The 17064-nt window shown below is 39.7% G+C and overlaps 1 protein-coding gene across 1 annotated transcript in view; it reads left to right on the top strand.

Annotated features, from left to right (window-relative positions):
* PIBF1 (progesterone immunomodulatory binding factor 1) overlaps window positions 1-17064 on the top strand; it is a 231915-nt gene that overhangs the window by 15993 nt on the left and 198858 nt on the right. The window contains exon 5 of the mRNA XM_080659354.1: window positions 1078-1197. Within this exon, the coding sequence (XP_080515480.1) occupies window positions 1078-1197 (120 nt within the window). The remainder of the gene's footprint in view (window positions 1-1077; window positions 1198-17064) is intronic.

Genomic DNA, 17064 nt, shown 5'->3' with positions numbered 1-17064 from the left:
GTCTAGCTTTTTATTGAAACAACTTATATATAATGTTTCTGCCCAACATGTACTATCCAAAACAAATATCTTAAGTGCTGTTCTTGAGGCCTTATCCATAATTGATGTCAGGCAAACTCTCCTAAGAGAATTATGAGTGGGAAGAAAGGTCTGAACTGAATGGAAGTAGTGATCTGTAAGATACCTTCTGATTCATTGTGATTATCCTTTTATTGCCGTGGTAGCAGTATGTAGAGTTTCACCAAGAACCTAGATGTGGGCTTATCGTATATTTAGGCATTGGAGATAGAGCAATGTCCAAAGCAGACAAATATGTCTGCCCTCATGGAGCTTACATGTTAGTGGAGCAACACAGGCAATAAATTAAAATATTTGGAATGTTTGTCATACATGCTATAGAGAAAAGAGCAAGAGTGAAGATTAAGGACAGCCGCCAGGTGGGCATACTATTTGAAATCACGTTGGGGGAACCAGGGAGAGCTTTACTGATAGGGTGACATTTGATCAGAGCCCTGAATGGAAAGAAAGCATGAGTCTTGCATTTATATGTGGGGAAAACAAAACTTTTTTTGTCAGAGGAAACAGCAAGAGCAAAAGTCTTGAATACTTGATGTGTTCGGGAAATAATAAGCATGTAGTGTAGCAGCAGTCGCCAACCGGTGGTCTGCAGAACACTGGTGGTCCATGAGGTCCGAAAGGTTGGCGACTGCTGGTGTAGAGCAAGCATGTCAAACTTGTGGCCTGCGGGCTGCATGCCTCGTTTAATTTGGCCTGTGTTAGCCTTTGAGTTTGACATGCTTGGTATAGAGTGAAGAGTGATTGGAGATGAGGAGTAAGTGGTAACATAAGATTAGAACTGAATTGAACATTGAGATTTTAAGTATTAGTAGTCAAATAAGTGTTAGTTTTGTACAAATAAAAATTTTTTTACACAGGCTCTTAATCTGAAACTCCTTAACACTTTACTTTTATGATCTTAATATTTTACTTTTATTACTAATGATTGAAAGTACTGTAAATTAGCACATTTTAATTTCATTTTGGGTTTAAAACCTGCTTATTTAATTTTTTGTAAAGATTCGGTTCTATGAACTAATGGATCCATTAAAGAAGGAAATCTCTGAACTACAAGTGAAAAAGAATTACCTATCAGAAGAATTAACTGAAAACAAAAGCCAACTGAAACAACTGACAGAGGTTTGTATGATTTTGATCACTGGTGACAAGAGGCACCAAGTTTTTCTATAAGGAATTCCTCAAGATTTATGATAGAAATGGAAAAGTCAATGATAGAAAAATAGGACATGGGGATGCTGACTGCTGTGATTCTTCATAAATGGTGGGAGCAATTTAAGTCATTAAGAAGTAGTCATCTTAATGATTGACAAGATAAGTCCATGATATTGACCTGTAATCATGGTTGAACATTTTGTTGTAAACTCATTTTATTCTCAGTTCTTCATTATAGATTAGCCTTGTTTGCAATATATGAAAGGAGCTACTATCCACTTATCGGTCACTTTACCTCTACATCAAATACAATTAGCTCTGCTAATACTTGTTCAGAGCATGTGGACTGATACTAGCCCAGTGATGAGCCCAGATATTGGCCCCAGTGATGAGCATGGTGCTGTGCTGTGCTGGCAGCAGTGAACACAAAAGAGAAGGATTTGCCCTTTGAGAGTTCAAATTTTAGTAGATTAGGGTTAGAACCTTAATATTTGGAATGTTCTTGGCACTCTCATTTTCTGTGTGGACTTGAACAAGTTATTTAATGTTTCCTGCTCTGTCAAATGGAAAAAATAATATTGTTTGTTTGTTTATTTTATTGAATTGCCAGTGTTTCTGTTTCAAAGTATAAATGTGATTTTTAGCAAAGTTGCATATAAATATTTACTTTGTATTTTACTTCAAGGACAGCTTTTACCAAAGATCTATTATTCATAAGTAAATAGCTATAATTTAATTTATATTATGATGCTGTAATTTGCTGCACTATTAGTGCTGGACAGAATAGACTTATGTCATTAATATAGAGCCAATATTACAGGCAAAATAAAGACCTAGCTTCCTCCTCTTATAGAAGTGATGAAGTCCTCAGGAGCAATGCCCGAGAGGCAGATGTGTCTATGAGCACAACTATAAGGTTCTATATATTGTTGTTGTTTTCCTTCTGCTAACCTGCCACATTGTGCAGTAAACTATTCTGTGTATTTAGAAGATAGCTTTTACATTTAAAAAAAAATTTGCTTGTATAGTCAAAGTAATAAAGAACAAAGTTAGAAGGCCTCAGTTTGGCTAACTAATATTACGGCCTTGACAAATCATTTAATCTCTATTATTTCTGTAAAATGTCCAGGATGGTGGTGGTGTTTGCAGTACAGGATTTTTTAGAGACAAGACAGTTAGACAAACTTTCAGACTTGGTTCTGCAACACCTTGTGGTACCTCAGCATAACTAAGGACTTCTTAGTTTTAAAAGCTGGAGGAGTTTTCTGTTCTTTTTTATATCAGGTCTCTTTTTTAATCACTTTAACATTTGGGGATTCTAAAAGTGGTTTCTCTTGAACAAAGGATTCCTGGCGACACACACACACAAAAAGGCTTAAATTCTAGAATTATCGTTAGCATGTGATATCTTTTTTCTTTACTTTGTGGTGAAGCAAGTCTCTCTACTCTTAAGGGTCATTAATAACATTGTATCCCAGATTTTAGTTTGTTTCAACTTTGCTAACACTTTCAGTATTTTATTGATAAGGAAAGAAAATATTATTAACACTTAGTGTTTCTGAGTGTTTTTAATGCACAAATAACTCTTGAACTTAGGAGCAATTTTGTTTGTGAACCTGTATTAGTCAGGGTTCCCCAGAGAAACAACTAGCAGGATATATACACTGAGTGGCCAGATTATTATGATCTCTGAATATATATATATATATATATATATATATATATATATATATATACTAGAGGCCCGGTGCATGAAATTCATGCACGGGGTGGGTATGTCCCTCAGCCCAGCCTGCACCCTCTCCAATCTGGGATCCCTCGAGGGATGTCCGACTGCCCGTTTAGGCCCGATCCTACCGGGATGGGGCCTAAACGGGCAGTCGGACATCCCTCTCACAATCCAGGACTGCTGGCTCCCAACTGCTCACCTGCCTGCCTTCCTGATTGCACCGCTTCTGCCTGCCAGCCTGATCACCCCTAACCACTCCCCTGCCAGCCTGATTGATGCCTAACTGTTCCCCTGCCAGCCTGGTCACCCCTAACTGCCCTCCCCTGCAGGCCTGGTCACCCCTAACTGCCCTTCCCTGCAGGCCTGGTCCCTCCCAACTGCCCTCTCCTGCTGGCCTGATCACCCACAACTGCCCTCCCTTGCAGGCCTGGTCCCTCCCAACTGCCCTCCCCTGCTCGCCATCTTGTGGTGGCCATCTTGTATCCACATGGGGGCAGCCATCTTTGACCACATGGGGGCAGCCATCTTGTGTGTTGGAGTGATGGTCAATTTGCATATTACTCTTTTATTAGATAGGATAGTGGCCTGGTGCACAGGTGGGGGCCGGCTGGTTTGCTCTGAAGGGTGTCCCAGATCAGGGTGGGGGTTCCCTTGGGGCATGGGGCAGCCTGGGCGAGGGGCCTGTGGTGGTTTGCAGGCCGGCCACGCCCCCTGGCAACCCAAGCGGAGGCCCTGGTATCTGGGGTTTATTTATCTTCTACAATTGAAACTTTGCAGCATTGAGGGGAGGCCAGGGCAGGCAAGGCTGGGTGGGAAGCTTGGCTTCCTCCATTGCCAGGGGCAACCCAAGCTTCCTGCTCTCTCCAGCTCCGTGGCTGCTGCCATTTTTTGTTGGGATTTATTTATCTTCTATAATTGAAACTTTGTAGCCTTGAGCGGAGGCCAGGCCCAGCCAGGGTGGGAAGCTTGGCTTCCTCCATTGCCGGGGAAACCCAAACCTGCTCGCTCCATGGCTGCAGCCATCTTGGTTGGGTTAATTTGCATACTCACTCCTGATTGGCTGGTGGGCATGGCTTGTGGGTGTAGCGGAGGTATGGTCAATTTGCATGTTTCTCTTTTATTAGTGTAGATTAGAGGCCCAGTGCATGAATTCGTGGGTGGGGTCCGGCCAGCCTGGCCAGGGGGAGGGGACATGGGCTGTTGGCCGGCCTGCCTGCTGGTCGAACTCCTGGTCGAGGAGACAATTTGCATATTAGCCTTTTATTATATAGGATATACACTGAGTGGCCAGATTATTATGTGTTCAGAGATCATAATAATCTGGCCGCTCAGTGTATATGTATATATGTTTGTATAGATATCTATAGATAGATAGATAGATAGATAGATAGATACTGATTTTAAGTAATTGGTTCACATCATTTTGGAGGCTTGCCAAGTCCAAAATCTGACAGGATAGTCTGGTGGTGATTCAGGGAAAAGTTGTAGTTCAAATCCAAAAACAGTCTTCTGACAGAATTCCTTCTTGCTGAGGGGAGGTCAGTCTTTATTCTAGTAAGGCTCTCAGCTGATTGGGTTAGGACCACCACATTATGGAGGATAATCTGCTTTATTCAGAGTCTGCTAATTTAAATGTTAATCTCATTACATAATACCTCACAGAAACATCTAAAATAATGTTTGACCAAATATTTGGGTACCGTGGCGTAGTCAGAGCACACATAAAATTAACCATCAGACTTCTTCTTTGTGCATGTTTGTTAAAGGTTTACCACCTCACAGCTAAAAATGTAATCCTTTTCCTAAATTTAATAATAATATAAACAGAATTGAATCACAATTAGAAAAAAATAATTAAGTACTATCTTATCTATTTAATAAAAGGTCTTAGAAATTCAGGGAATATGATTTAGACACAATAGAATTATTTTTATATTAAAGCCACCCTTAAAGTTTGGTTCTTGTATTCTGTCAAAGGCCTAGTACAGGTCAACTTGCCCAACACTGAGAAAAAAATAATTATTTTAAAATTAAAGTCTCACGAGTGAAGACTTTTTTGTAAGGATACTAGAGGCCCGGTGCACAAAATTTGTGCATTGGGAGGGGGGCCGTCCCTCAGCCCAGCCTGCACCCTCTCCAATCTGGGAGCACTCAAGGGCAGTTGGACATCCCTCTCACAATCCAGGACTGCTGGCTCCCAACCGCTTGCCTGCCTGTCTGCCTGATTGCCCCTAACCACTTCTGCCTGCCAGCCTGATCACCCCCTAACCACTCCCCTGCCAGCCTGATCAACGCCTAACTGCTTCTGCCTGCCAGCCCGATTGCCCCCAACTGCCCTCTCCTGCTGGCCTGGACACCCCTAACTGCCCTCCCCTGCTGGCCTGGTCACCCCTTACTGTCCTCTCCTGCAGGCCTGGTCGCCCCCAACTGCCCTCCCCTGCAGGCCTGGTCGCCCCTAACTGCCCTCCCATTGCCAGCCTCGTCGCCCCCAACTGCCCTCCCCTGCTGGCCTGATTATCCACAACTGCCCTCCCCTGCTGGCCATTTTGTGGTGGCCATCTTGTGTGTTGGAGTGATGGTCAATTTGCATATTACCTCTTTATTATATAGGATCATGAACAATAAATATTAATATTTAATACTAAAATAATTTTAGCTTAATTATATGTTGTGTTGATTTTTTTAATGGTTTATTAAATTACTGCTATAATATTTGGAGAATTCAAAGATATTCGTTCAAGTTTCATTGCTGCAACTTGACAATGGCATGATGACCTTAGATTAAAAAACAAAAAACTTAGTCTTCTCTACTCTCCTCTTCCCCAAACCTTAAAACTTCTCCATCTGTAAAATTGGGATGATAATATGTAACACCTGCCTCACATGGTCATTTATTATGAGAATGAAAATCATTCATTAAATAGTTATTATATCTATGTGGCAAGCATTGTTCTAGCTGCTTGGGCTACATCAGTGAACAAGACGATGAGTTTATATTTTAAAAGGAATGCAGGGAAACAAAGTGTAAATAAGCATATCACATACTATGGTGAAAGGTGATACCTGCAAAGGAAAAAAGAAAAAAACCAACAGCTGGAAAAAAGCAATTGAAGTTCATAAACAGTACAGATGAGTTAAGGATTGACTTGCAAGAGGATAAATTCAAGACAAATATAAGAAGGTACTACTACTATTTCATAGAACAAAATTAATAGAAACTTAAAAGAGGGCACAATAGCCAACAAATAAAGTTGCCTGAAAAATGACCTGATAATGACAACTGTCAACCGGAAAAAAAGTTTAGGCTGTCATACAGAGTCAGAAGCATTTTCTGAATAAAAGGATTTCAATCCCAGAGATGCAAACCTAGGTACTAACTACTCTTGGGAGAACAAAGACAGGCAGGGTTTATAAAGGCAAAATCGCAAAAGGTAATTCTTTCTTACAAATGAAGGATTGCTGGTTATGTTAACAGGGATTGGTTAATCCCAATATGCAAATGGAGGAGGTGAAAACTACAGGGAAGGAAGTAGAGTCCATGTGTGTCCATGGAGCAGTTCTAGAATGTTTATGGCTCCAGGATGTTTTGAGCAGAACATGGGCATCACTCCTTAGTAGCCTCCTGACTCTTATTTTAAGTGACTTTCTTCGCATTGTTCATTCCATTTTATTTGCTCCACTATCACAAATCCATAGTGGTTTACTAAGAGAAACTAAGATCTTGTTAGCTGGGTCTCTGAGTTTTGAGACTGGGGATTAGGAAAACAAATTTGCCACTTTTTCTGGATTATCTTTTTCCAAAATGACCTCAGTTCTCTCTTACCACACGGTGGCAGCATGTATCCACCTATTTCTTCAGCTGCTTTCAGCTACTCAGAAAATCTTGCCACTTTTTACCTAGAGGCCCAAGTATTACATTAGGTTACCTTATTTTTATTTAGAGCCCAAATTTCATATCAACTATCTAAACCAAACTAATATAATTCAGTAGACTTATAACTGGGAGAAAGTATTATAAAAACTGAAACCTTTCTGGCATAACATGTACTCTTCAGATTAAAGGTATCTCAATTATTACATTGAATTTATAATTATGCCTAACAGAAAGCCCAAGTACAGTTAATTCTGCTTTTGTTCATATAACCTGCTGGTTCATGGCAGGTAGGAGGTGAAACTGTTTTAGAAATTTAATAGAATGTGATTTTTAAAAATATATTTTTATTGATTTCAAAGAGAAAGGGAGAGGGAGAGATAGAAACATCAGTGATGAGAGAGTCATTGCTTGGCTGCCTCCTGCATGCCCCCACTAGGGGATCGAGCCCACAGCCATGGCATGTGCCCTTGACTGGAATCGAACCTAGGATCCTTGAGTCCCCAGGCGTACGCTCTATCCACTGAGCCAAACCAGGTAGGGCAAGAATGTTATTTTTGACCTTTGAAGAAGAAGTCAGTCCTCCTGAAATGCCAATGTTATTGGATTTCTGAAATCCTCTTTCATAATTTATTCCCTCATCATTTGGAAATAATAGCTAGATACTAACACTGGAAAATAGGGTTTATCTTTTACTTCAAGTTTAGAGTTTGGTTATAAGTGTCAATAGGAGTCTCTAGCATATTTTGAGCTGTATAATGTACATGTGCTTGTGTATGATACTTAGTGTTTTCATAAGTGCTATATTTTTACTTCCTAATTATGAGATCTCTTTATAACAAGTCACAATTTTGAATCTGTACATGTAGTTAAATTATGTGCAGTTGTTTTGTATTGTAGATTCATTTCATCATGCTTCTTTCATTTAAAAAATATTAATACTATGTAAGGAGGGCATTGATGAGTCTGTACTTAATAAAGCTATTAAGTTTCATGAGGAAATGGTGAAATAATTTTCTTTTATGAGAACTTTGGTAACTAGGAAGCAAAAAGAGTGTTTTGTTCAAGATAACTTCCTTGTTTAGAAACATAGTTACATTTATTGAGAAAAATTCTGCAAGATTACCTTGAGTCTCATTTTAAGTAGTCATATGTGAGTAATCCAGTTAATTCTTTGTGTATGAAAATGATATATTTCATTAATCATACTTGTTATTCAGGTTTTCATATTTCAGGGAATGTTAGCTGTTTTCTGAAGTTTCTTTTTTATCCTGCCCAACTTGTGAGAATTCTGAGGAGTGAATTCTCACTTTCCCAAAATAGTTAATCAAACCATTTCTTCTCATTTACTCAACTGCTAACCACTGTAAACTAATTCTGATTTGAACCATTGACCTTAAGGTAAATGTCACTATATCTCGTTTGATTGCCTTAGCTGTTTCTATCACCCCGCAGGCAGGAGATCACTTCATTTATCAAAGATTTATTTTGACACATAGGTTACCACTCTCTTTTCAATTTACATAGGGTGAGACAAAAGATTTAAAGAAATATATTATATCTAAAGTAAGTGCCTTTTGGTTTACACAGCTAACTGTTTAAAATGAACCTATATAATTGCATATTTGAATAATGTTTTACATTTTGTAGAAAACTTTTAGGCTTGATGTTGTTTTGCCAAATGATTTTTAAATATGTATTTAAGGAATATTTGTAGTAATTGTTTTAAAAGGAGTTCAAAATCAGTATGATTTATGCATGTACCATATTTGAACCCATACAGTTTGCAACTAAAGTTCTCTAACACCCTGGATTTGAGCAGTAACATTACTTCTAGTCAATAGTTTTATAGTTTCCACAGAACAGATTCCTCAATAAATAGGAACTTGAAATTAAGAAAAGAAAAAACTATGCATGAACTCACGAAAAACTATATTCTAGTTCTATTTCTGCTAGCTCTGGAATTCTGGATGAATCATTTAACTCCTCTAGGCCTTAATGTTCTTATCTTGAAAATAAGAAGATGGTAGTAGATTATCTCCAGGGTATCTTTTACCTCTGCAATACTAATGCTATAAATCTAAAATGCTTAGCTGCTGATGTTTAGAAACCAGAGGTTTGGGACGGAAAGACATCCTATATAATAAAAGCCTAATATGCAAATTGATGGAAAGGCAGAACGACCGGTGGAATGACCAGTCACTATGACATGCACTGACCACCAGGGAGCAGATGCTCAATGCAGGAGCTGTCTCCAGCCCGCAGGCCCCAGGCCAGCCAAGGTGGATGCCAGCGGGGGCCTCCCGATCGCCCCACCAGTTGTCCCACAGATTGGCCCTGATCGCCGGCCAGGCCTAGGGACCCTACCTGTGCACGATTTTCATGCACTGGGCCTCTAGTCTCATTATAAATATGAAAGGTCTAATAGTTGATAACTTAACCAAAACACTATAATATAAAATTTTCAGTATTTTGTGTCAGCCAAACAGTCAAACAGTAGAGACATTACAAGTAAAAAAAGTGAGGACCTATTCACTACCACCTTCCTGCTCCCTTTCCCCTTTGATATGTGACTCTCACATGTCCTCCTCTCCAGGACATATACAAGCCTCCTTGCAGAACTTATTTCACTGCTTTAAAAATGTTTGTTACGGGGAGAAACCAAGATGGCGGCATAGGTAAACACCTAAACTGCTGCCTCGCACAACAATTTCAAAACTACAACTAAAAGACAGAACGGACACCATCCAGAACCACAGGAAAGCTGGCTGAGTGAAAATTCTACAACTAGAAGGAAAAAGAAAAGCTCACAGAGAATTGGAGGTACGGCAAAGGGGCTTTGTGCGCGCAGAGAGGAAGGGCGGCTGAGAGCCTGGCTGACTTTCTTTGGCGGAAGGGGGAAGGAAGCCTCCGACCGCACTGAACCCCAGTTCTGACTGCACTGAACCCCAGTTCCGGGCAAACCCCTGGGGACCCACGCTCTTACGGGGGGAGTCTGGACTCTCGGGCGGAGACTCGAGCTGCGAAAGGCAGAAGTCTGAAGGCGCACGCGGGCCAGTGCGCACAAAGGCTGCGGAGGTTGCCACAGGCTTTCCCTAGTGGAAGGGAGTCAGAGGATCCTGACTGCACTGAGCCCCAGTTCTGACTGCAGTGAACCCCAGTTCCAGGCGAGCCCCTGGGGACCCACGCTCTTGTGGGGGGAGTCTGGACTCTCGGGCGGAGACTCGGGAGCCAGGGAAGGCGGAGGACCGAAAGCACGTGCGCGTGCCAGTGCGCACAAAGGCTGCGGAGGTTGCCACAGGCTTTCCCTAGTGGAAGGGAGTCAGAGGCTCCTGACGGCACTGAGCCCCAGTTCTGACTGCAGTGAACCCCAGTTCCAGGCGAGCCCCTGGGGACCCATGCTCTTGTGGGGGGAGTCTGGACTCTCAGGCGGAGACTCGAGCTGGGGAAGGCGGAGGACTGAAAGCGCACATGCGCGCAAGGGCAAGGCTGACAGGAAGCCAAGACTGAGACTCCACCCCATCCAAGCTGAGCAGAGAGGCTATTGCAATTTGGCAAGTCTAATCCTATAAGGCTGTCTCCAGCACCGAACTTCTCCCAGCATAGACACAGCTGATCCTTACAGCCAACTGGCCCGGAGGTCAATTCTTCCCAGTGATCCCAACAACAATAAAGACTTAATTACAACAAGGCTGTACACACAGTCCACAAAGGGGTGCACCAAGAGTGTCCACCTCAGGTTAACTGGGGAAGCAGACCCACTGGGCCATATTGGAAACCTAGCACAAATATCTACCTTACCAACTCAGGGAATCAGTGAAAATGCGGGGTCATAGAATCAGATCACAAACGAAAGAAATGGAGGAAAACAAACGACTGGATATAGAATTCAAAACCACGGTTATAAGACTTTTTAAGAATATCCTAGAAAAGGCCGATAAATATAACGAGACCCTCGAAGATATGAAAAAGGACCAACTAGAAATTAAACATACACTGACTGAAATAAAAAAATATTATACAGAGACCCAAAAACAGAATAGAGGAACACAAGAATCAAGTTAAAGAATTGAAATACAAAGAAGCAAAAAACACTCAACCGAAAAAGCAAAAAGCAAAAAAAAATCCAAAAAGTTGAAGATAATGTAAGAAGACTCTGGGACAACTTCAAGCGTACCAACATCAGAATTATGGGGGTGCCAGAAAAAGAGAGAGAGCAAGATACTGAAAACCTGTTTGAAGAAATAATGACCGAAAACTTCCCCCACCTGGTGAAAGAAATAGACTTACAAGTCCAGGAAGCCCACAGAACCCCAAACAAAAGGAATCCAAAGAGGACCACACCAAGACACATCATAATTAAAATGCCAAGAGCAAAAGACAAAGAGAGAATCTTAAAAGCAGCAAGAGAAAAACAGTTAATTACCTACAAGGGAGCACCCATACGACTGTCAGCTGACTTTTCAACAGAAACTATGCAGGCCAGACGGGAGTGGCAAGAAATTTTCAATGTGATGAATAGCAAGAACCTACAACCAAGATTACTCTACCCAGCAAAGCTATCATTCAGAATTGAAGGGCAGATAAAGAGCTTCACAGATAAGAAAAAGCTGAAGGAGTTCATCACCACCAAACCAGTATTATATGAAATGCTGAAAGGTATTCTTAAAGAAGAGGAAGAAGAAAAACGTAAAGAGAAAAATTATGAACAACAAATACATATCTATCAACAAGCAAACCTAAAAATCAAGTGAATTAAAAACCTGAGGAACAGAATAATCTGGTGAATATAATAGAATCAGGGGCATAGAAAGGGAGTGGACTGATAATTCTCAGGGGGAAAGGGGTATGGGGGGTTCATGAAGAGAATGGACAAAAATCATACACCTATGGATGAGGACAGTGGGGGGGAGGTAAGGGCAGAAGGTGGGGTGGGAAATGGGTGGAGGGGAGCTATGGGGGGGAAAAGGAGAAATAATTGCAATAATCTGAATAAAGATTTATTTAAAATAAATAAATAAATAAATAAAAAATAAAAAATAAAAATGTTTGTTACATACAGAAGAAATCTTAATTGAATTTTCACAAAGTGAATACACCCAGTTCACCACCACCACCATCAAGTTAACTTCCACCCCCATGGAAGTTCCTTTTATGCTGTCTTTCTTGAAATATTCAAAATTTTCTGCATATAAATATACTAGAGGCCTGATGCACAAAATTTGTGCAAGAGTAGGCCTTCCTTCCCCACCTGCCAGCACCGGCTTCCCTCTGGCACCTGGGACCCGGGCTTCCCTCCGGCCACAAGCGGGCACCCGGAACCCAGGCTTCCTTTGCAGTCCCGGCTTCGTCCAGAAGGTCATCTGAAAGGATGTCTGGTCTAATTAGCATATTACTCTTTTATTATTATAGATAATTATTAATTTTAAAGTCACTTTTTCTACATCTTGAGCTAGTTATTTTAAATGCACAAAGCCCATTGAAATTTTAATATTAGTTCATTCTACAAACATTTCTAGTGTAACTACTGTACAAATATTACTGGGTATATAAAGATAAAGCAGGTCTTCAAGGAACTCCAGGTCTCAGATGAATGTAGAAAAGGTAAGGGTCATGTGCAAGACAAGAAAACATGCAATTACAATAACAGATTTACCTTTTTTAGGCTAGAGATAGCCTTCTATTATTTTTGTGTGTGAATAATTTAGGAGATGGAAAAGATAACATTAACCTTGGCAGTCAAAATCAGTTCCATTCTAGATATATAGAAAATTGGCGAACAATTGAAATCTTTTCTTGGACTTGGATTGTCCTTATTTTTTCTGCGTATTTTTATTTTTATTATCATAGAAGGAAATGGAGATTTTCTGTTAACCCATTTATTATTTTATAGAAATGTTCTATTGGGAAGGGCTGGTGACTGGAAATTTTGTGTATTCCTTTTTTAATGTTTGAAAGGTTGTTTACTTCTTTTGTTTTAGTCTATTTAATGTCCTCTTTTGCTTCTATATAATACATTTATTATTACATTAATAGAATAATATTATTCTATTAACAAATGTATTATATAGAAGATTTGCAATTATATTAATTGCAAATCTTCTATATAATAAAAAGGGAGAGTAATAGGTACTAAGATTATAGAAAACTTTCTTAAAACTTTCCTTATGATGTGAGAGGCAAGTATTGACTGCTCACAGCACATGTGATACATTTTCTGACAGAAGTAAAAAGCAGGTACTGTGTAAAAATATAAGACAGACATCTAACTCAGATTTGGGGCTTGGAGTCTTCCCATAGAAGTTGATGTTGAGTTTAAGACAGGAAAGAATACATAAGGATAATAGAAAAATAGCCTTTTCTCCTCTCTTTAGCCTTAACCTCAAAATTCTCCACAATCATTGGATTTAGTTCATTTTGAAGAAAGATGCTACTTTTTTTATTTTCCAATGTTATGCTTTAATCTATTATAGTTGCTAATAGTAGATCTTTTCAAAATATAAAAGTAGTAATTTTACTTAAGGAAAATTTTTCTTCACCTAATAAGTTCTAAAAGAAAGTGTTGGTAGAATATATATACCTTCCTATACTGAGTGCCTGCTTATGTTTGGTTATATGGTGTTCATATTTAAAGAAAACATGTATGTATTGTGTGTGTGTGTGTGTGTGTGTGTGTGTGTGTGTAGTCATACCTCCTGAAGAGTGGCTCTCTGGACCAGGATTTTATATCCCTTATATTTCAGGACCAGATTCTGATGTCCTCTTAGATCTTTACATTTTAGATCTTGGCACTTGCACACTTAGAAAACCCCTGTTTCTTGGGCATTCATGTCCTCTAGATACCCTACCTTATAACTTTACTCATTTGCAGACCACGGGGACATTCTTCTTTATTTAAAGTGGAAGCCTTGCTCTAGATTTAAGTCTTCCTTTTCATCTTATTCCTGCCTTGGTTACTTCTATGACTCATCCACAACCTGGGCCATGCATTTTATTGATTTTCTCAAATTTAGTGATTGCCTCTTCTCTACTTCAGCACTTAGTCTTTTGGCCCACAAGTCTGTTCCTTGTCACCCAGACTGATTTACTTCTGAAGTTATCTATTCAGGTTGATCATTAAACATATTACTTTCAATATATCCATGTTTCTCAGTCATCTGCTTCCAATTTATAGTTAACAGAATAGAAACAGTCCATGTGATTTATTTATCAGTCTCTTCCTAAATTTATTTACATCCCTCTTCATCATGTTATCAATCTTAAACCTTTCTCTTACCAGTGTTCTATAATTCCTCCCCAGCTGTGTTTTTATCAAACCCTGCCTGATAAAACCTTATTCTTCATTTTTCTGACTAAGCACTACTAGAGAGAATCAGTTAGGTAGTAACAAGCACTATAAGTTTATTGTAACCAACTTCAAATGGGCCCACAAAATTGTGCTGGAATTCTTTTTTTTTTTTTTTTTTTTTTTAGTCCTCTTATTTCTCACAGAGGTTATTTTAAGCATTCACCACTTTCTCACTCAGATGATGATTTTGGTAGTATTCCATTTCATAGAGAACATAGAAATCCTCAAATGAAACTCCCACAATTGCCTACCACAAGCCTACTAACATTTTTATATCTGTACTCATTCTGTTTTGTTTGTTATAATTATTTATACTGGGAAGAGTTTGCTTTCAAGGAATGGAAAAATCATATGTCTTTAGAAATCAAGTGGGTAGTATAAATGTGTGAAGCAATAGGGTAAGGAGTAGTTCTGTAAACGCTAAGGGCTTCAAAATTGTTTTTAATACAGAATACTTCACTTTATTGTGCTTTGCTGTATGCTTTGTAGATACTGTGTTTTTCATAAATTGGTTTGTGGCAACCCCGTATCGAGCAAGCCTATTGGCGCCATTTTTCCAATAGCATTTGCTCACTTTGTGTCTGTCACATTTTGGTAAGTCTCACAATATTTCAAACTTTTTCATATATGATATTTCTTATGGTGATCTGTGATCAGTGCTTTTTGATGTTACTGTTGTAATTGTTTTGGGTGCCATGAACCACTCCCATATAAGACAGTGAACTTAACAGATAAACATGTATGTTCTGGCTGCTTCACCAACCTGTTTCTCTCTCTCTCTCTCTCTCTCTCTCTCTCTCTCTCTCTCTCTCTCTCTCTCTCTCTCTCTCATCTCTCTCATCTCTCTCATCTCTCTCTCTCTCATTTCTTTCTCTCTCTCTGTCCCTTGCCTCTCTCCTTTTCCCTGACGCAACAATATTGAAATTAGGCCAATTAATAATCCTACAACGGCCTCTAAATTTTCAAGGAAACGAACAGTCTCATGTCTCTTACTTTAAAACAAAAGCTGGAAATGATTAAACTTAGTCAGGAAACCATGTCATAGGCCAAGAAAGCTAGGTCAAAAGCTAGACCTCATGCATCAAACAGTTAGTCAAGTTGTAAATGCAAAGGAAAAGTTCTTGAAGGAATTAAAAGTGCCACTCACTGAACATATGAATGATAAGAAAGCGAAACAGCCTTATCACAGACGTGTATAAAGTTTAGAAGATCAAACCAGCCACAACATTCCCTTAAGCCAAAGCCTAATCCAGAGCAAGGCCCTAACTCTCTTCAGTATGAAGGCTGAGAGGGGTGAGGAAGCTGCAGAAGAAAGTGTTTGAAGCTGGAAAAGGCTAGTTCATGAGGTTTAAGAAAAGAAGCCACCTCTATAATAAAAGTGCAAGGTAAATCAGCAAGTGCTGATGTAGAAGCTGCAGCAAGATATCCAGAAGATATAGCTAAGATAATTAATGAAGGTGGCTGTACTAAACAGATTTTCAATGTAGGAGGAACAGCATTATATTGGAAGAAGATGTCATCTAGGATTTTTATAGTTATAGAGAAGTCAGTGCCTGGCTTCAAAGCTACAAACAAAGGCTGACTCTCTTGTTAGGGGCTAATGCAGCTGGTGACTTTAAGTTGAAACCAGTTCTTATTTACCATTCCAGAAATCCTAGAGCCCTTAAGAATTATGTTAAATCTACTCTGCATATGCTCTACAAATGGAAAAACAAAGCCTGGATGACAGCATATCTGTCTACAACATGGTTTACTAGTGTTGTAAGCCCATGATTGACACCTATTGCTTAGAAAAGAAAGATTTCTTGGAAAATATTACTACTCATTGACAATGTACTTGATCAACCAAGAGCTCTGATGGAAATGTACAACTAGATCAATGTTGTTTTCATGTCTGTGAGCACAACATTCATTCTGCAGCCCATGGAACTAGGAGAAATTTCGATTTTCAAGCCTCATTTTATTTAAGATATACATTTCTTAAGGCTATAGGTGCCATAAATAGTGATTCCTGTGATAGATCTGGACAAAGTAAATTTTAAACCTGGGAAGGATTCATTATTCTAGATGTCATTAAAAACATTCATGCCCGGCTTGTGTGGCTCAGTAGTTGAGCACTGACCTATGAACCAGAAGGTCATGGTTTGATTCCTGGTTAGGGCATATTCCCGGGTTGTTGGTTCAATCCCCAGGGTGAGGCATGCAGGAGGCAGCTGATCAAAGATTCTCTCTCATCATGGATGCTGTATCTCTCTCTCCGTGTCCCTTCCTCTCAGAAATCAATATATATATTTCATGTACCAGGCCTCTAGTCTATATATATATATATATATATATATATATATATATATATATTTTTTTTTTTTTTTTTTTTCCCTTAAAGAACATTTGTGATTCATAGGAAGAGGTTAAAATATCAAACAATAACAGGAGTTTGGAAGAAGCTTATTCCAACCCTAAGGGATGACTTTGTGGAGGAAGACTTCAGTGGAGGAAGTAATTGCAGATGTGGAAATAGCAAGAGAACTAAAATTAGAAGTAAAGCCTAAAGATGTGACTGAATTGCTGCTATCTCATGAGGTACTGCTTCTCATGAATGAGCAAAGAAAATGGTTTCTTGAGATGATGATGATGATGATGATGATGGAGTATCCTCAGCTGTGATCCTATAATAAACTAGAGGTCTAGTGCACTGGGGGAGGGGAAGTCCCCTCAGCCCAGCCTTCACCCTCTCGCAGTCCGGGATCCATCTTGCAGTCCAGGATGCCTTGCTCCTTACCGCCCGCCTGCTAGCTGCTCCTTAGTGCTCGGCTCACTGCTCCTTAGTGCTGCCGTGGAGGTAGGAGAGGCTCCTGCCACCACCACTGCGCTCACCAGCTGTGAGCC

Source organism: Plecotus auritus (genome assembly GCF_963455305.1).
Source record: "Plecotus auritus genome assembly, chromosome: 3".
NCBI lineage: Eukaryota > Metazoa > Chordata > Mammalia > Chiroptera > Vespertilionidae > Plecotus > Plecotus auritus.
This window is presented reverse-complemented; position numbering and strand designations above follow the sequence as displayed.